Consider the following 21,144-nt stretch of genomic DNA (forward strand, 5'->3'; position numbering starts at 1 on the left):
GTATATTTCCACATATTTCGAAAAGCTTGAGAAGAAACTAACATTCTATTTTTAATATCAACAATATTATCATTAAGCAAACGTAGAGTCACAAAGGCTTGACTCAGTGAATCACTTCCACACAGTCACCAGGTTTTTCTCACGCATTCACTCGGAGAATTATCTGAAGTGGAGAAGTGCAGAGAGAATCTCGAAAAACGAGTAGGTAAGATAGACTCATTTATTATTTCGACATTATCTTGTGAAACAAGCTAGCCCACGAGAAAATTTGAAGGGACCTTGACAGATATTTTCATGACATACAAGTATAAAAACAGAAACGAAAATTTCGAAATGTTTTTTTTCTAACTATGCAATTATCTCGGCGATGAGTGATCGTGAAGCAAAAAGTCAATAGACATTTTTTGTTGGAAATTTCATCACCTACAAAAAAGATTTTATCTTATTTTCTCCTAAAACCACTTGTTTCGACGACAATTCACCATTAAAAACCCATCAATATTAAAGGAATTTGCGACTTACATTGATAAAGATTTAAATATTCCCCATCAAAATAGAAAGAGTATGAGGTTGATAATTTAAATTTGCGATTGATGATGAATTAAATATTTGATAATATGGGACTGTGAATTTCTCATCATGTAAATTATTCTAATTTCTTGAAAGGATTACCTAAATTATATTAAATCAATTTATACTAAATTATATGATATCAATTTATATTATATTAAATTAATGATTACTAAAAATAATTAAAAATTTAAGAGTAATGTCTGCTAAGCGACAGCTTCAAAATTTAACGGTAATTATGATTTATGAATGTGGCTATCCCTGGAAAAATCCGAATCTAAGGGAGATCACCAAATTTTCGTAAAGACCTTTTTTGTAGAGCGAATTCCGGGCTACAAAAAAGGTCATGACAAAAATTGTGCTGTCTCCCTCAGATTACGGGATATTCAGTGAAAACTGGCCAATTGTCAGAATCGACGAATAGTTTTACCGTTTCGCTACTGATTTTATTTCGAAAAACCCGTGAATATTTCCCGATGACCCTTCGTCCAATTTCGTATCCTCTCGCCGCTGATATCCCACCTCTCTTCGCGATACAATACCACCGATAGTACGAAAAGGGGCGTTTGGTACGGTGTGGTACGGCCCGACACACTCGGTTCCACTCGGCTCCACTCGTCAGGTAGTCTCAGTAGTGCACAGGTATGCACAGGTGTAAAATCCCTCATCACTCCCCAAAACACTGAATTTCCATCGTTATCGCGCCCCCCCGAGCCCCCCAAAACCCCCGAAAAACTCCAACCACCCCCCGAGCCCCGTAATTCTTCATAATTCCCGAAAATTCACCCTCAAATTTAAGGTTAAATACCTCAGTGCCAGCAAACTGTTCACCACAGGTACCACTGAATAAGTGTTTGTGTTGTATACGCACAAGTATGGCTGCACTCACAGACAACAGCTGCTTCGCATTATAATTCACGGTAATTCTCAGCACAATAATTCATATAACTAAAAGTCCACTACCACTTCCCCCCTAGAATAAAAAAAAATGAAAATAATTCCTTTGGACTGTTGGGAACCGGTGGAAAAACAATCAGAGTGCATCGCCAGTAGGAAAATATTCCATTGTTTTCTATTCTATTTTCGGCGAAAGTTGACGTGTACAATCACAAGTCAAGATACTTTTACCTCTGTCTGTCCCCCCTCCTCTCCCCCTAGAAGGTGTTGTTCTTTTGTTAATGCACCTGAAAATCCGATTGTTATAAACTTTTTTTTTCATGCGCTTCCGCTTTTTTCCGATGGGTTTTTCCACATGTGGGACAGCTCCTACGAGTTAATTAGGTCTCGGATTTTTTTTAGAATTTGTTATGATAAAATGCGGGGGATAGAGGTTTTTATGTTTGAGAGATCGAAGGGAATCGTTGGTTTTGGTGATTGAAAGTAGGATTTTTCTATTCATAACGGGATACATAGAAAATTACAAAGTAGTTTGTTTGAATTGAATAAATTCTATTTGAGTCAAATAAGTAGTTTTTTCAGTGTCAATAGAATAATTGTTCAAACGGCCAAAAGAATTAATTTATTAAGTCTTAATAATCCTCTGTTTGGATATTTAAATTAATAAAACTGAAAATCCGATTGTTATAAATTTTTTTTTCATGCGCTTCCGCTTTTTTCCGATGGGTTTTTCCACATGTGGAACAGCTCCTACGAGTTAATTAGGTCTCGGATTTTTTTAGAATTTGTTATGATAAAATGCGAGGGATAGAGGTTTTTATGTTTGAGAGATCGAAGGGAATCGTTGGTTTTGGTGATTGAAAGTAGGATTTTTTTAGTCATAACGGGATGCATGAATAATTATGAAGGAGTTTGAGTTGAATAAACTCCATTCAACTCCATCCAAATAAAGACTTTAATAGTTAGAACTGAAATAATTGCTCAAACGGTGAAGAGAATTAATTGCTTCACATCTAATAATCCTTTACTAGAATTAAATAAATCGTTTATTTGATTCTAAAAGAGGAGTTCATGCATAATGAACATTATGAAAAAAGTAAAAGATTAGATTTCAATTTTAAAAAAATCAAATATTCTTTAGAAAGTTAAAAATGGAAGGATTCAAAAAATTATTCACTTCAGTTGCAGCAATTTTTCCCCTCCCAATAAATACCAAATAAAACAAAATAATTCACTGAGAATTCTCACCGAGAATTCTCACATTATTAACGCCCTTCCCTCGAATTTCACTCCTCAAAAAATGTCAAAATCCAGTGACCCAAACAGACCTAAAAGAGTAGAATATTAGATTTTAATGATTAGAAAAATAAATTCTTTAGAAAGTTAAAAATTCAACGGAAGAATTCAAAAAATTATTCACTTCAGTTGAAACAATTTTTCCCCTCCCAATAACTAACAAATAAAATAAGATAATTCACAGAGAATTCTCAATGCATAACGCACAACACCCACCGCATCCCACAAAACCCTTTCCCCATTATTAACTCCCTTCCCTCGAATTTCCGTATGCCTCCTCAAAAAATGTCAAAATCCAATGACCAAACAGGCCTAAAAGAGTAGAATATTAGATTTTAATGATTAGAAAAATAAATTATTCTTTAGAAAGTTAAAAATTCAACGGAAGAATTCAAAAAATTATTCTCTTCAGTTGAAATAATTTTTCCCCTCCCAATAAAATAAGATAATTCACTGAGAATTCTCAATGCATAACGCACAACACCCACCGCATCGGACAAAACCCTTTCCCCATTATTAACGCCCTTCCCTCGAATTTCAGCATGACCCTCCCAAAAAATGAGCCCCAGACGACGCGAAGCGAGCTGAAACCCCAAACCGCGAGCCCCATAGAATGGTAAATTGGGCCTTTGCCGCAGAAGGCCACCCGGACTCTCTCGACCCCCGCAGCCCCCCTCGCCCAGAGGTGGCCAGTGATGCCCAAGTGGTCCATCCCACCTACACTCCACCTATGGGACTGAATGACGTCACCCCACTGAGTGATGGGAGTACCGTGACCTCAGTAACGACAATCGCCGCGACCGAGACTGTTCCCAGCATTCACAATGATTCTCCCCTCAAGAATGTCGCCGGTAGGCGTGACTTGTCAGGAGACAGTGATCCCCTAGGTGCGAAGAGTCAGAGTGGTCCGCCATCCCTATCGACAGCAGTGTCCAATGCCCCGGGTGGGACCCCGACTATCACATCAGGCCTAGTTCTGGAGGAGAATTACGAGGGTTTCGGTTACGTCGAGGAGCTGTCGCCCAGTCAGGGCAGCAGCAGCTGCAGCTCAGCGCCATCGCCTACGAATGGACAGTCGAGCAACTCGACGAAGACGTTCAACAACAGCCCTGTGGGCACCCTAGGGCGACACACGTGGCTGAGGACCTCCCTGCGACGCACCCCGACCACTGGGAAGAGACAGCTCGGCTCAAATGCACTAGCCAGCCAACTCTACAGGAGCGGAAGTTTCAACAGCTCTGGGAGGGGCTCCACCTGCGACGCAACTGACGATATGTACAGTGACATTTCGCTGGAGGATGACGTTATCGATCTGAATCACAGGGTGAGGATGATACAGGAGCAGATGGACGCGCTCGTCGATAATCAGTCGAGTTTGTCGATAAGTTCGGAGAGGTATGCGAGGGTCAAGGAGGAGAATGCGACACTGCAGGCGAGGGTGCTGATGCTGGAGGAGGCGGCCAAGGACGCGGAGGCTAGGAATGAGGAGAAACTCCTGGGGGAACAGAGGAGGCACAAGGAGTGGATGGCGAGGCTGGAGAGGGAGAAGCAGCTGGAGCTGGAGAACTGTGGGATCAAGATGAAGGGCCTCGAGGTGGAGAACAGCCAGTTGAGGGAGCAGGTGACGAGACTGCGGCAGCAGTTGAATGTCGCGAGGGAGGAGAGGGAGAGGCTGGAGAATTCCCTGGAGGAGGCGAATGCAGTCTGCGAGGGGGCGAGACAGGGGGAGAGGTCGGCTGTGCTGAGGGAGAGTGAGTTGAGAGTGATGTTGGATGCTGCGAAGGAGGAGCTGGCGGCGAGGGCGAGGGATCGGGGGAGGATTGAGGAGCTGCTGGTGGAGGTGGCGAGGCTCAAGACGGAGAACAAGAGTCTGGAAGAGGCCAGGGATGAACTCCAGGCGGCGGCTGCTCTGCAGGTGGGGAGGGAACTCCTGTTGTTGAATCCTACGACTTTGGAGAAGAACTCGAAGAGTCTTGCGGTGGAAATGTCGGATGGCTCCAGGGACAGTCTGGATGGGGAGGGGAAGAAGAGGAGTTTGGGGGAGGTGCTGCAGGCCCTCAAGGAACAGCAGGAGGTCAATGCTCAGTTGAGGGCGTATATCGATGGGATTCTGCTGAATATTGTGGAGAATTATCCGCAGTTGTTGGAGGTCAAACAGCCACAGTGACGTGAGAAGGGATTTGGGGTCTGTGAAAAGGAATGAATGAAGATTGGGCGCAATTTTTCTGGGAATATCTTTGGCTCGATGAGTTTAGGGAAAAAACGAAAAAATGTCTTTTGCATTTTTTAAACCCAGTCCCTGAGACATTACCAGAAACTTTAGGATCCTCTAGAATTGTGTAAAAGGTATTATATTTGCAAATTTTTCTGTGAATCTCTCCGAAACGCAGGGGCTTACCAAGAAATCATTATTTGATTGATGAATGATTAATATAATGTTAATTTCATCCAAATGAATTTTTCAAAATTTTGAAAAAAGGTTTTGGTGAGCCCGAAAGCATTCACAACCCCATTGATGATAAAATTGACACATGTTCAGTTGAATAAAGTAATAAATTAGTATTGAGTTTAGCTATTTGAGAAAGTAATTGCTTTCTTTATGATATATTGGTCCGTCCTTGCATCTGATAATGAATTGATTGTACATAATGATTTTATTAATTTGTTGATATGATTATAGAAAAGAGAGAATTTGTTGTCAATTGACTGACGATTAGACATGTGATTCAACCAGTATCAGCAGCAGTGTTATTATTTTTCTATAATTGTATTGTATTAGGGTAGAATTGATTGTATCGTTAATTTATTTGATATAAATAGTTCAGGATATTTTTATGTCACTTTACATAGAAATTAGTCACTCTGCAATGCATCAGGGGTGTTGGTAGGGTTCAATTATGTACTGTATACATAGATAATTAATTAGGAAAAATCATGGTTCATGTATTAAAGAGAATCTCGTTACAGTGTAATCTCATAATGGTAGAGTAAACAGGGGCAATTAATTAGATTAATTATCACTCATAATGGAATGATCTTTTTAATGTTTACCGAATATGATTTAGGGATCTGTCAGGTGTATGAGGATTCATAGATTGTGACATGATATTTGTTATATACTTGATTCGTCGATATTAATGTAATAAATTATATTTTTTAAATATAAAAATTAGTGGAGTTAAATCATTTCCCAGACGATTTTTTTATTCAATGTCTAGATTTTTTTTCATAATTATATCTTCTCTTTTCAATTTTTCGATATTTTTACTTGCAATTTTTTGAAGTTTTTCGTAAAATAATTCATAAATTAAGGAGACGATTATCTCTCCTCAATAAAAAAAATCTAGATTATTATTCTCATTACCCATTTCTCGACAGTTTTATTTGTATTTTTGCAATTGATAGAATTTTTCAGGCCTCTTTATGATCTCTGATATGTTTTTTGCATTTTTTGATAAATAATTTATAAACTAAATAAACGATTAATTTTCTTTCTCTGTATAAAATCAGAGATTATTATTCCGTTCAATTTCTTTTGTTTTTGTCACTATATAAATTTAGTAGCGAAGTGGTAAAACGGTTTAAGTCGACTTATCTCCCAGTTGAGTTTTTGAGGAATATTTCCGAATCTAAGGGAGATAGCGAAATTTTCGTAATAACATTTGTTGTAGCCCTTAATTGGCACTACAAAAAAGGTTATAATAACAATTTTGCTGTCTCTCTTAGATTTCGAGATATTCATTGAAAACTGGTCAATAGTCAAAATTGACTTGTACCGTTTTACCATTTCGCTACTGAATTATTATTCAATATTTATACATAATTTCAGGGCCTGAAAAGCTGCACGAAAAATTCTATCTCGACCTTTTCCGTTGTATTTTTGCAATTATTAAATTTCTTTTTTGCAAAATTCTTGGGGAACACGCACGAAAAAATTTAATAGAAAAACCTACCGAATTCGTTGGAAAATTCTACTGAATTTCTATTAAACTTTCTATTAGTTTTTGGCTGATTCTATTGACATGTTCAATAGAAAAAATTCAACAGATAAAGTCAACAGAATTCGATTTTTCTATGTAACTTATTCTTTTCATATATTTTCTATAGAACTTGCTCGACTCAAATTTTCCAAGTTTTTTTCATTCTATTTTTCTATTCTTCTCACCAAGAAAATCAAACGAAAAAACTTGGAAAGTTTGAGGCGAGGAAATTCTATAGAAAATATCTCAAAGAATAAGTTATATAGAAAAATTGGATTCTATTGACTTTTTCTATTGAACATTTCAATAGAATCGGCCAAAAACTAATAGAATAGTTCAACAGAAATTCAATAGGATTTTCTAACGAATTCGCTGGTTTTTTCTATTAAATTTTTTCGTCCGTGAAAAAAACTCCACGTCCTTTTAAATATTGGGTATCGTTAGACAGGTCAGTAATGGGGTCAGGGATACGTTAGAATTCTGCTGTATCACGTGATTGTCACTTCTGCAGGCACGCGACGTCCGGAGACATGTCCAGAAGTGTCAAAAAAATAAAATGATCTGACGTTTCGTTATCAGCGCGGGCATGTGTGTTTTGTGAGCAGATGGAGGGGGCGTGTCTCACAGGGAGTTCTGTCTCGTGTGATTGTGCGGCTGAACAGTTTGTTTTTATTTATCAAGCGTAGATTAACGAGAAGGGATAAACAATTGGGGTGAATAGTCATGATATCCGAGAGGGATTATGCACCGCTGAGTGCAGCTTGTGTCAGATCTCTGAATGATAAGATGTATGAGAAGAGAAAACCAGCTGCTGTGGAAATTGAGAAGTAAGGTTATGCATTATTTACGTATGTTGATGGAAAAAATGACAACAATTTCTTCTGTCCATTCTCTTACGAATCCAGTGATTTACTGTTTGTTTATCTTTCATTATTATTTATTCGTTATTAGGGGAGGTTCGCTAAAACGGACACTTTTGCCTTTTTTTAAAATGTTAATGAGGGGTTGAAATGTTGATACAATTTAATAATTTTTTTTTTAATACAAAGAACAAGTCTTTTCCTTTGAGATGAGCCTAAACTGAGCTCGATTGATCAATTTTTTTCTGAGTTATGAATAATTTTAAAAAAGTCTAGTGTCCGTTTTACCCTACCCTCCCCTATGCATTGCTTACTGTTCAATGATAGTGATAATTCCAGTATCTGATGGAGAAGAATGATTGTTTAAATTCATGTGAATTTGTGGAATTGTTGAGAAGACATTTCCAAAAATATTTTCACAGAAATTCGTCATCAAATCGTATTTCTCATTTTAGCATTCAGCAATGAGAGGATTTTAATATTCCATATGAAGTCAGATAATTTCTTATTCATCTAAGAATATAATGTTTAGAATTGCCAAAGCATTTTCAGCAGGAAATGAGATTTCCGAAATAAAAAGGCTTCTGTCGATGGAAAAAGTCAGATAATTTTTTCATTTATTCATTTTTTGATGAATAGAGAATTTATTATTCATTTATAAAATAAATTCTATAAATAATTACGTAAATTGAATAGTAATATTATTAATAGAATTTCTAGAATAGGGGAGGGTGGGGTAAAATGGACACTAGACTTTTTTTAAAATTATTCATAACTCAGAAACAAATTTATCAATTGAGTTAAGTTTAGGCTCATCACAAAGGGAAAGAGTTGTTCTTTGTATTGAAAAAAAATTATTAAATTTCATCAACATTTCAACCCCTCATTAAAATTTGAAAAAAAATCAAAAGTGTCCGTTTTACCCCAACCTCCCCTACATTCTACAAATAATATTTTTAGAATACACAAATTGGTCGTTGAATCAAATTTCTCATTTTAATATTCAGCAATGAAAGACTTTAATATTGACTTCTACATGATATCAGCTAATTTTTTATTCATAAAAAAATCATATTTTCAGGATGGTCAAAGAATTTTCAGCGAGAAACAACACTCCCCAGATAAAAAAGCTTCTGAAGGTTCTGGGGCAGGACTTCGCGACCTCTCATAATTCTCACACGAGGAAGGGTGGACTGATAGGATTGGCCGCGATAGCCGTTGGCCTGGGAAAGGACACTGGACAGTACACCGAGGAGCTAATCCACCCCATTCTGGCGTGCTTCTCAGATCCCGATGTTCATGTACGTTATTACGCCTGCGAGAGTCTGTACAATGTCGTGAAGATAGCCAGAGGCGCTGTTCTGCCACTTTTCACGGATATCTTTGGGGCTTTGAGTAAACTCGCTTGTGATCCTGAACAGAGTGTCAAGAATGCAACCGAGTTGTTGGACAGATTGATGAAGGTAATTTGAAGGGGATTGTGGAATTTCGGAGTGATGAAGTTATCTCGAGGAATTTCAGGTGCACTCAGAGAAAAACAAACACGTTGTCAAACAAGTTTGCGATCTTGTTTGGGCCAACAAAATCGCTAGTTGAAAATTGGCAAAAAAGAATTTGTTTCGTTCGAATTTGAAAGTCTCAAACGCGAATAATTGTTCTGCTTTCGACAGCAACGAAATATTTGGGTCAAGAGGCGGATAATTCACACCAGACGGTGCCTTTTCGGGGTGAAAATATCTCATGGAGGAAAATTTGTCAACAAATATTTTATCCCCAAGTTACAAGATTGCTATCATGTCATTATTATTGTTTCATTTAAGGGTTCATTTGTTGTCTCTGATTATTAGACAGCCGAAACGAAAAACTACTATCCCTTGTTTCGCATAAAACAAAGATTTTTCGGGACAAGTAAGACTTGATTGTGAACTTTGTCGTTTTTCTCTCAATGTGGGCACGTAAGAAAAAATTCAGCAATGCAGCGATAAAAAGGTTTAAGTCGATTTTGACTGTTGGGCAGTTTTCAATGAATATCTCGAAATCCAAGGGAGATGAGAATTTTTTTGCCAACACCTTTTTTGTAGAGCACATTGAGAGCTATGAAAAAGGTAATTATGAAAATTTCGGTATCTCTCTTAGATTCAGAGATATTCCTTGAAAACTCCTCGAAAAAAAGAGCTTTGTTGAATTAAATATTTTTCACTACTCCATTTTTATTTCTCTCTCAGTGTATAGTAATCCCCATAGATCCCATGATCGCGTGATCTCCTCGTGAAGTACCCTGGACTGTCCATTATTTTCGTATTGAGTCCCCACGGAATACGTGAGAAATCCCACAGGATGCTTTCATATATTCCTTCCGAACGGTACAATATTTCGGATTCCCTGCTATAGGTATGACCATTATATTCATTCATCTCGAGGCTTAATCTCAGTTTTTAAACTTAAAAAAACTACAAAAATTCTCAACAATCATGCAAATGTAAACCCACAGTTGCAGGATAATAACTCGAAATGTTGAGTTTCGACCGTCTACTTCATTCATAAATTTCCTTCCTCTCAGTCAAGAGCATATTATATTTACATAGCGCCATCAGAGCTCATTTGAAATTCATATAAACATCTTCATTCAAAATTTAGTATTCTCAAAGCTCCTGTCGTATTTTCCCCTCTGACGCTTTCAAATTCACTGAAAAACATGAATTTTACGTTTCTACTCTCATGCAAATCCTCTTCCCAATAAACTCCTCGCAAGAAGCTCCTTCGATCATCAATTCAATCTATCAATTCAGTAGCAACGGGATAAGAAGGCTCAAATGAGATACGAAAGACTTTTAAATTTCAATTTAACACTACTGTGCTTCTATTGTGATCTAATTACTTGAGTGTTTACAGGGGAAAATAAAGGCTTTCAAATCAAATGAAATCTTCCCTTTAAATTTCCAGGACATCGTGACAGAAAGCGGAATGTTCGACCTAGTGGGCTTCATGCCTCTCCTCCGCGAGCAGATCTACACAAAGAACCCCTTCGGCCGCCAGTTCGTGATATCCTGGGTGTCGGTCCTGGACGCAGTGCCGGACATGGATTTCGTGGTGATCCTCCCCGAGATCCTGGACGGCCTCTACAAAATCCTGGAGGACCCAACCCCGGAGATAAAACGAATAACCGACACAGTCCTGGGGGAGTTCCTTCGGAGCATAAAGGCCAACCCATTGAGAATAGACTTCGCAGGAATGATAAACATCCTGATAACCCACGCCCAGAGCACAGACGACCTGCTGCAGCTGACAGCCATCACCTGGATCAAAGAGTTCGTGAATCTCTCTGGGCCGACGATGCTGCCTTACACCTCTGGAATATTAACAGCCATTCTTCCCTGCCTAGCCTACGACGGGGACAACAGGAAGAGCATAAAGGACACTGCGACGCAGGTCAACAGTTCCCTGATGAAGCTGATCACCAGTAAGGAAACGATTCCATCGAAAGCCAACATCATTCCCGAGGAACAAGAGACAGAACAGATGGAGAGCCCCAAAAACGCCCAAGACCAAAGCCCAAAGGACCAGAACAATCAGGACCGAGTGATCCTGGTGGAGACCCTGGACCTCGTATCAGTCGTAGAAGTCCTCACGAAACACTTGATGCACACATCAGTCCAGACCAAAGTGGCCGTTCTAAAGTGGATTCACCTACTCTTCCTGAACATTCCCCACAAAATGTACAACCACATCGAGGAATTATTCACAGTATTAATGAGAATTCTGGGGGATACATCCGACGATGTTGTTCAGCAAACGCTCGTTGTCCTGGCCGAGATAATCGGATCGAATTCGGATTACACTGGTAGTGAGCACGATAAAGAATTCAGTAAAGAATCTCTCGGCACCAGTGGGGATTATGGCTCTGGCTCAGTTGGCAATAAATACTTTACGAAGTTCATTGTTAATCTGCTGAGGCTATTCTCCCAGAATCGACATTTGTTGGAGGAGAGGGGGGCTTTTATCATCAGGGAGCTGTGTATTTTGCTGAGTGCTGAGCAGATCTATAAAACACTTGCTGAGATTCTCCTGGAGGAGCAGAACTTGCGGTTCGCTTGCATAATGATTCAGTCGCTGAACGTCATACTGCTGACTAGTTCAGAGCTGTTTGATCTCAGGAACAAGTTGAAGAACCTGAAGTCTGAGGAGAGTCGAGGGCTTTTTGTCTGTTTGTACGAGTCATGGTGTCACAATCCAGTGGCGACTGTTGCTCTCTGCTTGCTTGGGCAGAATTACTCACACGCCTGTGATCTCGTCAGGTCTTTTGCCAATATCGAAGTTACTGTTGAGTTTCTCACGGAAATTGATAAGCTCGTGCAGCTCATTGAGTCGCCGATTTTCGCGTATTTGAGACTGGAACTGCTGGAGCGGGAGAGAAATGAGGATCTCGTTCGAACGCTGTATGGGCTACTCATGATCCTGCCCCAGAGCGATGCGTTTGGAACGCTACATCGGAGACTAGCCGCCATTCCTCCAGCTAGTATATCTGCTGGAGGTGACGGCAAGGACAGGGGAGGGAGGAATGGGGGCAACGGTGAAATTGATTTTGGAAGGCTTCTGCGGCACTTCGAGAGTGTTCAGGAGAAGCACAAGGAGCTGAAACATCGGCACAGGCTGAATTTACTTGTTGAGAGGGATGTTTCTGAGGGGACGTGAGACGAGGGTCATGAGTTTGTGATTGTGGAGGGAAGAAACACTGGTTTTGAACCATTTTGCTTCGCTTGAGGCTTGAAACAGCGAGGAGGGGTGGAGATGATTGGTGTTTTGGATTGGCCAAAAGAATTATGTATAAAAATACCAAATATACTTAACCCTTGAGTGGTCGCACTATGGGGGAATCGCAGCTTTTGTCGATTTTTTTTTCTCACGTGAAAAACTCGTAAATGAAAAATTTATGAAAATTTGTGTTTCTATTCTCAAATAAACCGAGCGCATTGACAATTTTTTTTGGTCCATACTTGCACCAATCAGTTATCAGAATCTTCTGAACACTCGACTCGCAAAAAATTCCAGTGTTTACACTCGAAAGATCAACATTTTGTATCTAATGAAATTAAATTCAGTAGTGAAATGGTAAAGGGGTTTAAGTCGACTCATCTCCCAGTTGAGTTTTTGAGGAATATTTCCTAATCTAAGGGAGATGGCAAAATTTTTGTAATAACATTTGTTGTAGCTCTCAATTGGCTCTACAAAAAAGGTTATGATAAAAATTTTGCTATCTCCCTTAGATTCCGAGATATTAATTGAAAACTGGTCAATAGTCAAAATTGACTTGTACCATTTTAGCAGTTCGCCATTGAATTAAATTAAATTATAGGATTATTCGTCCACTATTCTTATTTGATATCTCCATTCCTTTTTCCTTGAACGTTCGAAATTGCCCGTAAACTACAAATAAATATTTTTTTACAAAAATTGTAAAATACACGGGACTGCGAATCGCCCGCCGTGCGACCAACAATGTTCGGTGAAGAACTGCGACTACTCAAGGGTCAATACCGCAAAACAAACGATCAAATAAATCTACATCTCACGCAAACATCTGTAAATTACAGCAATATTTTATTAAACGTTATTCATGATTAATGAAGTCATTCTTACGATACCCTTGAATATCCAATGCCTATCCCCTGAATGCACTCTGGTCATTGCAACGCAAGTCACCACATTCTTAATGACGCTTGTCGCAATTAAGAAAACGATAGACAAAAAATGGAGGGAATCAAAGAAGCCAAAATGAACGTAATGGATTAGGACGAAAAAGACCAAAACAATCAGGCCTTGAGGTATTTTGAACTGACCAATAGAGTAATGTATAAAACTACCAAATATCTTTAATACCAAAAAACAAAAGATCAAGTAAATCTACATCTCACGTAGACATCCGTAAATTCCAGCAATATTTTATTAAACGTTATTCATGATTAATAAAGCAATTCTTACGATACCCTTGAATATTCTCCTTTTCCTCATTTCCACCATTGCCATCGCCCCCAGACTTCTCATCCTCATCTTCCTCACCATCACCATCGCTCTTCCCCTCACTATGCCTCTGCAGCCTGCAGGACTCCGAAAGCCTGGCAAGGCCATCAAAAAGATCGTTATTCTCCTTGAGAATCCCCCGAATCTCCAGCTGCGTATCACAGATATTCCTCCACATCTTGGTCCCCTCCTCCCTGATGCAACTTGGCAGATGCGAGCCGTTCTCCGTAGTTTGCCCACTCGGTAATTGATCGAGTAATTTACAAAGTGCCTCGTGGCGTTCTGCGCTCTCATCCGCGAGTCGATAGGCCAGTGCCTCCAAGCTACGTTCGTAATTATCAAGATCCTTATCCAACAGCTGAATCTGCAGGTAGACAGTCTGCGCCATTTTGTACCAGTCGGCGAGTGACTCCGACCTCTGAATGATCGAGGGAATGCACTCCGTCTCCAGAAGCATCTTCATCCTCCTCCCGGTCTCGGTCACCTTGATCCTCTCGAGAACGTGAAACTGCTCGTCGTTGTAAGTGAGAGTTCTCGTGGCCCTGTCCCTCAGCAGATGCTGCCAGCCATCCCTCAGCCTGTCGACGAGGGCCGAGGCCCTCTCACTGGCCTTCTTCCTCCAAGGACACACCAATTGTCTCGTCGAGGAGTCCCACTCCCCCTTCAAAAGCCCGTCCTTCACGTACTTCTGATACAGCTGACTCACAGCCGGTGCAATCTCACTGAACAACTGCTTCGTCTTCGTCTGGAGTTCACTCTTCCACTCGTTCACGTCGAACTGAAGAGCCTCACTAGCCGACGCAGGACGAATCGTCTTCTCGAGGGACAATTTTGTGAACGCCTGCCTGCAGAAGAACTCGTAACGCTCGACGGACAGAAGCGTCTTCTCGTGAGCCTTCGTCAGTTCCTTGAGACGATCAACCTTCTGCAGCAGCTTTGTCAACTGCGAGATTAAGAGTCCAATGAAGGACGTCACGGCCTCCTGCGACAGCTTACTCGAGGAGACTAGCTTGTCAATCGTCCTCTTGCAGGAATGCCCAGCCGAACACGCCAACTTGGCTTGACTCGCGTCGTTCTCCACCGAAACAATATTCGCGAATGTCGGAAAAACAATCGGCGTTTCAATGCCCGCGTAAGACCTCAACTTGTCAGAAGTCGAGGCAGACGACAGGGAGGACGTCACAGACGTCTGGCTGGCGTCAGTCCCCTGACCACTGCTCGGAGAGATATTACTCGTCTCGGGAATGGGAACGATCGGTGGAACGACGTTGTTGTTGTCCCTCGAGTACAGCGTCAGAGGGCTCTCCGCCGAGATCTTGGACAGGGGGTACCCTCTGGCGGGCGTCGACTCCTCAATCAGCAGAGAGATCGGGGATTCCCCGAGGAGAATGACCTGAGAACTCGGCGAGACGTCCGTCTGCTCCTGCACTGCAGCCCTCAGCGTGTGGAATTTGTCATCAGGCTGGAGGTAGATGACGATCGACTGCATCGTGTGCATATTGAAGAGGTGAAAGGCCTTTCTCGAGAGGATGTCTGTCACCTGGCTGAAGAACCTGTCGAAGCTCCAGATCCTCTGTCTGTCGACCTCTAGAAGACCTGCTAACAATGGAGTCACGATTTTCTTGATTCCACAGCTGAGTCTGCAGTTCTTCGGGAGATCCCGGCTCCACTCGATGGGCCCATTCTCCGTCGTCTGACTCCCGGAGATCACCCCCGAGGACTTCTTCGTCGTAATGTGAAACATTGTCTCCTTGTTTCGACGACCGCCGAACGGCCTGAAGGGGTCAATGGTTGTTAGCAGGGACATATAAACATTAATAAATTCTGAGAGCAGAGGGTGATTGCAAATCGTTTAGTAATCAATGGTACAAAACGGTACAAGTCAATTTTGACTTCTGACCAGTTTTCAACGAATATCTCGAAATCTAAGGAAGATAGCAAAATTTGTCTTATAACCTTTTTTGTAGAGCCGATTGAGAGCTACAAAAAATGTAATTACGAAAATTTCGCTATCTCCCTTAGATTCGGAAATATTCCGGACTAACTCTACTGGCAGATAAGTCGAGTTAAGGAGTAACAGAATGTCGCTAATTTGCCAAATTTTTGAACAAATTTCCTGCTGAAGGCCATCGATATTTTTACAAATCGAAGCACATTAATATCCAAGATGCGATGATCAAGATCAATGTGCTGTGGGTTCAAAAAATATTAATATAACATTGAGCACGAAATTGTTTGAAAATTTCAGCTGTGTGAACTTGGAGTCGAAGTATGATAAATCGATTTTTTTTCTTATAGTATAGATTGTACTCAGTGAGTAACTGAACGTACCACATTCATTTTCGTTTGTACCCCGCATCCCTAGACGTAAGGGGTGCTGAAAAAATCGTGCAGCGTCGGAAATGAAGGTACGGAAAAAATTTTCATGAGCAAGGATTCAGCATGGATAGTACTTGTATGTACTATATTTTTCCATTTCATTTATCAACCCCTTCAATACTTTACCCGCTTCTAAAATCTTAAATGTATGAAGGACGTCAGGAAAACATACAGATAGCTTCTAAATCGTTAGTATGTACTAGTTTGTACCAACGAAAATTATTCATTATTATTATTATTATTATTATTCTAATCAAATCACCTGATTCCATTGTTATCAACCGTAAAATCATCGTAATGGATTCCATATGTAGTTCGTGAAGTTTTGATATGGGTACGTCTCATCTTCCGTACTTCCACTCCCATCGCAGTACAAACGGAACAATTTACTGTACATGATAATGAGACCAAGTACAAACCATTGAGAGCTTCAAAAACAGTCGTAGATTATTCAGAAAAATGATACAAACGTTTTTCTGAATTTTTCCGAGATAATCGCGAAAACGAAATCGCCAAAAAAAAAATTTAATTTATCTTTCATAGGGTGTAGAACGTGGAAAAACGTAATTCTGAGTCGTCCATCTTCCTATAGGGAACCCAAAATTGGTTTTAAGGCTCTATCTCTCATAGTTTCCGAGATAATCGCGAAAAACGAAATCGCCAAAAAAAATTAATTTAATTTATCTTGTATAGGGTGTAGGACGTGGAAAAACGTAATTCTGAGCCGTCCATCTGCCTATGGGGAACCCAAATTTCCTCAGGAATCGAATGGAATAGGTTTTAAGGCTCTATCTCTCATAGTTTCCGAGATAATCGCGAAAAACGAAAATGCCAAAAAAATTTAATTTAATTCATCTTGTATAAGCCCTAGGAAGTGGAAAAAGGCNAAAACGAAATCGCCAAAAAAATTAATTTAATTTATCTGGTATAGGGTGTATGAATTCGAAAAACGCAATTCTGAGCCGTCCATCTGCCTATACGGAACCCAAATTTCCTCAGGAATCGAATGGAATAAGTTTTGTCGCTCTATCTCTCATAGTTTCCGAGATAATCGCGAAAAACGAAATCGCCAAAAAAATTAATTTAATTTATCTGGTATAGGGTGTAGGAATTCGAAAAACGCAATTCTGAGCCGTCCATCTACCTCTGCGGAACCCAAATTTCCTCAGGAATCGAATGGAATAAGTTTTGTCGCTCTATCTCTCATAGTTTCCGAGATAATCGCGAAAAACGAAATCGCCAAAAAAATTAATTTAATTTATCTGGTATAGGGTGTAGGAATTCGAAAAACGCAATTCTGAGCCGTCCATCTACCTCTGCGGAACCCAAATTTCCTCAGGAATCGAATGGAATAAGTTTTGTCGCTCTATCTCTCATAGTTTCCGAGATAATCGCGAAAAACGAAATCGCCAAAAAAATTAATTTAATTTATCTGGTATAGGGTGTAGGAATTCGAAAAACGCAATTCTGAGCCGTCCATCTACCTCTGCGGAACCCAAATTTCCTCAGGAATCGAATGGAATAAGTTTTGTCGCTCTATCTCTCATAGTTTCCGAGATAATCGCGAAAAACGAAATCGCCAAAAAAATTAATTTAATTTATCTGGTATAGGGTGTAGGAATTCGAAAAACGCAATTCTGAGCCGTCCATCTACCTCTGCGGAACCCAAATTTCCTCAGGAATCGAATGGAATAAGTTTTGTCGCTCTATCTCTCATAGTTTCCGAGATAATCGCGAAAAACGAAATCGCCAAAAAAATTAATTTAATTTATCTGGTATAGGGTGTAGGAATTCGAAAAACGCAATTCTGAGCCGTCCATCTACCTCTGCGGAACCCAAATTTCCTCAGGAATCGAATGGAATAAGTTTTGTCGCTCTATCTCTCATAGTTTCCGAGATAATCGCGAAAAACGAAATCGCCAAAAAAATTAATTTAATTTATCTGGTATAGGGTGTAGGAATTCGAAAAACGCAATTCTGAGCCGTCCATCTACCTCTGCGGAACCCAAATTTCCTCAGGAATCGAATGGAATAAGTTTTGTCGCTCTATCTCTCATAGTTTCCGAGATAATCGCGAAAAACGAAATCGCCAAAAAAATTAATTTAATTTATCTGGTATAGGGTGTAGGAATTCGAAAAACGCAATTCTGAGCCGTCCATCTACCTCTGCGGAACCCAAATTTCCTCAGGAATCGAATGGAATAAGTTTTGTCGCTCTATCTCTCATAGTTTCCGAGATAATCGCGAAAAACGAAATCGCCAAAAAAATTAATTTAATTTATCTGGTATAGGGTGTAGGAATTCGAAAAACGCAATTCTGAGCCGTCCATCTACCTCTGCGGAACCCAAATTTCCTCAGGAATCGAATGGAATAAGTTTTGTCGCTCTATCTCTCATAGTTTCCGAGATAATCGCGAAAAACGAAATCGCCAAAAAAATTAATTTAATTTATCTGGTATAGGGTGTAGGAATTCGAAAAACGCAATTCTGAGCCGTCCATCTACCTCTGCGGAACCCAAATTTCCTCAGGAATCGAATGGAATAAGTTTTGTCGCTCTATCTCTCATAGTTTCCGAGATAATCGCGAAAAACGAAATCGCCAAAAAAATTAATTTAATTTATCTGGTATAGGGTGTAGGAATTCGAAAAACGCAATTCTGAGCCGTCCATCTACCTCTGCGGAACCCAAATTTCCTCAGGAATCGAATGGAATAAGTTTTGTCGCTCTATCTCTCATAGTTTCCGAGATAATCGCGAAAAACGAAATCGCCAAAAAAATTAATTTAATTTATCTGGTATAGGGTGTAGGAATTCGAAAAACGCAATTCTGAGCCGTCCATCTACCTCTGCGGAACCCAAATTTCCTCAGGAATCGAATGGAATAAGTTTTGTCGCTCTATCTCTCATAGTTTCCGAGATAATCGCGAAAAACGAAATCGCCAAAAAAATTAATTTAATTTATCTGGTATAGGGTGTAGGAATTCGAAAAACGCAATTCTGAGCCGTCCATCTACCTCTGCGGAACCCAAATTTCCTCAGGAATCGAATGGAATAAGTTTTGTCGCTCTATCTCTCATAGTTTCCGAGATAATCGCGAAAAACGAAATCGCCAAAAAAATTAATTTAATTTATCTGGTATAGGGTGTAGGAATTCGAAAAACGCAATTCTGAGCCGTCCATCTACCTCTGCGGAACCCAAATTTCCTCAGGAATCGAATGGAATAAGTTTTGTCGCTCTATCTCTCATAGTTTCCGAGATAATCGCGAAAAACGAAATCGCCAAAAAAATTAATTTAATTTATCTGGTATAGGGTGTAGGAATTCGAAAAACGCAATTCTGAGCCGTCCATCTACCTCTGCGGAACCCAAATTTCCTCAGGAATCGAATGGAATAAGTTTTGTCGCTCTATCTCTCATAGTTTCCGAGATAATCGCGAAAAACGAAATCGCCAAAAAAATTAATTTAATTTATCTGGTATAGGGTGTAGGAATTCGAAAAACGCAATTCTGAGCCGTCCATCTACCTCTGCGGAACCCAAATTTCCTCAGGAATCGAATGGAATAAGTTTTGTCGCTCTATCTCTCATAGTTTCCGAGATAATCGCGAAAAACGAAAATGCCAAAAAAATTTAATTTAATTCATCTTGTATAAGCCCTAGGAAGTGGAAAAAGGCAATTCTGAGCCGTCCATTTGCCTATGGGGAACCCAAATTTCCTCAGGAAGCGAATGGAATAGGTTTTAAGGCTCTATCTCTCATAGTTTCCGAGATAATCGTGAAAAACGAAAATGCAAAAAAAAATTAATTTACGATACTATAAGAAAGACAATCGATTTATCAAACTTCGAGTCCAAGTTCACACAGCTGAAAATTTCGAGGAAACGGTGGCCTTCTGTGACCCCTTAAGGGTGCCAAGTGAATTTGAAAAAAGATTCAAAAAACATTTTTTCTTTCCCTCCATCATTGGAGAAATATGTATTCATCCATCCGACGAAATTTCAAACCCGCAACCGGAACTAGACATCGAGAAAATAAATGCGGAAAATCCTCTATTTCACGTGACGAATCTCGAGAAACCATGAGATCAAATGGGTACGGCGGATTGAAATATCTCTCTTATTCACCCCGCTACCCCATTGTTTTTTATCGCCATCACATTGACACATAATTCCCCATATCTTCAAATTTTTTCAAATTTTTCTTGAGTTCCTAGGGGGTTGAAACGTTCAATTTAATCAAAACTCCATAAGAGGCCGTGTATAAGACTGATTTTGTTCATTTAATTTCTCGATATCCATAAGTTCTAAAATTTTAAAATCGTCACCGATGTTCACCATCTGTCTAATACTATTAATTAAAAAAATTATAACTTTGTTGGTGAATGTAAATTTTCAAGGTAATCGCCAAATTCACTTGTCACCCTTAAACCGTTTTACCACTTGGCTACTGAAATAAATTGACCCAGCTAACTGTGTTTACTCGCCTGAAGGGTAGATTACCAGTGGCCACGTGGTACAGCGTCACACCGATTGACCATAGATCGACGGTGGCCCCGAAGGTCTTGCCCACTGGCTTCCTGAGGACCGCGCGCTCGTACATGTCAGGGTGGAGGTACTCCTCGGTGCCGTAAAGCGACATGAACTGCTGGTCCTCGTGTAGCTCCCGAGCTGCACCAAAGTCCGTCAACTTGTAGATGGTACTGCCGTCGTCGGCGATGTACTTCATTATGTTGCCGGGCTTCAAGTCCCTGTGGACGAGATTGTTGTCTCGCAGGTGCTTCATCCCGGCGCAGAGGTGCTCCAGAACGAGGAGAAACTCCGACTCCGAGAGGCCGTAGGTGTTCTCCGGATCGTCGAGGATGTTGAAGAGGCTGCCACCCGTGCACAGCTCCATCACTATCACCTTGCCACGACCGTCCTGCTCCTCCTCGATCGCCAGGAGCTTCACTATGTTCTCGTGTTTCACCTTTTTTAAGACCTGAAATTCACGCATCTGGACGTCCATTGGGCGCATGTGGGAGAGCTGGTTGAATGTCTTCACGGCCACGGGTTGGCCGTTGTTCTTGTCGACTCCTTGGAAGACTGCACCGGTGGCGCCCTTGCCGAGGACGCTTGTCGTGCACCAGACGTAGTTCGCTGAACCGCG

The 21,144-nt window shown here is 40.4% G+C and overlaps 3 protein-coding genes across 6 annotated transcripts; 2 read left to right on the top strand and 1 right to left on the bottom strand.

The window, feature by feature from the left end:
* Window positions 1–24: 24 nt before the first annotated feature.
* LOC107048979 (rab11 family-interacting protein 4) lies at window positions 25–5,930 on the top strand. 4 transcript variants are annotated; one of them, XM_015272478.1, is made up of 3 exons: window positions 1,193–1,212; window positions 1,407–1,490; window positions 3,305–5,930. In XM_015272478.1, exon 3 carries the CDS (start codon window positions 3,377–3,379, stop codon window positions 4,928–4,930), a length of 1,554 nt encoding a protein of 517 aa, XP_015127964.1. In that variant the 5' UTR covers window positions 1,193–1,212; window positions 1,407–1,490; window positions 3,305–3,376; the 3' UTR covers window positions 4,931–5,930. The 4 variants fall into 4 exon arrangements, with proteins under 4 accessions (XP_015108274.1, XP_015108273.1, XP_015108275.1 ...); XM_015252788.1 differs by lacking the exons at window positions 1,193–1,212; window positions 1,407–1,490 and adding an exon at window positions 25–205; XM_015252787.2 differs by lacking the exon at window positions 1,407–1,490 and having other exon boundaries at window positions 1,119–1,406.
* Window positions 5,931–7,263: 1,333 nt separating this feature from the next.
* Window positions 7,264–12,756, top strand: LOC107048977 (protein VAC14 homolog). Its single transcript, XM_015272476.1, has 3 exons — window positions 7,264–7,570; window positions 8,685–9,066; window positions 10,547–12,756. The coding sequence occupies exons 1-3, from the start codon at window positions 7,467–7,469 to the stop codon at window positions 12,293–12,295; spliced, it is 2,235 nt and encodes a 744-aa protein (XP_015127962.1). The 5' UTR covers window positions 7,264–7,466; the 3' UTR covers window positions 12,296–12,756.
* A 426-nt stretch (window positions 12,757–13,182) lies between these two features.
* Window positions 13,183–21,144, bottom strand: LOC107048976 (inhibitor of nuclear factor kappa-B kinase subunit epsilon; the record flags this gene model as incomplete). The annotated part of the gene is given in 2 exon segments (XM_029126856.1): window positions 13,183–15,396; window positions 20,483–21,144. Coding segments are annotated over 2 exon segments (2,505 nt in total), but the record flags the coding sequence as incomplete, so codon positions are not given.

The sequence above is a fragment of the Diachasma alloeum genome, unplaced genomic scaffold (genome assembly GCF_001412515.2).
Source record: "Diachasma alloeum isolate Michigan unplaced genomic scaffold, Dall2.0 Dall_scaffold_00198, whole genome shotgun sequence".
Classification (NCBI taxonomy): domain Eukaryota; kingdom Metazoa; phylum Arthropoda; class Insecta; order Hymenoptera; family Braconidae; genus Diachasma; species Diachasma alloeum.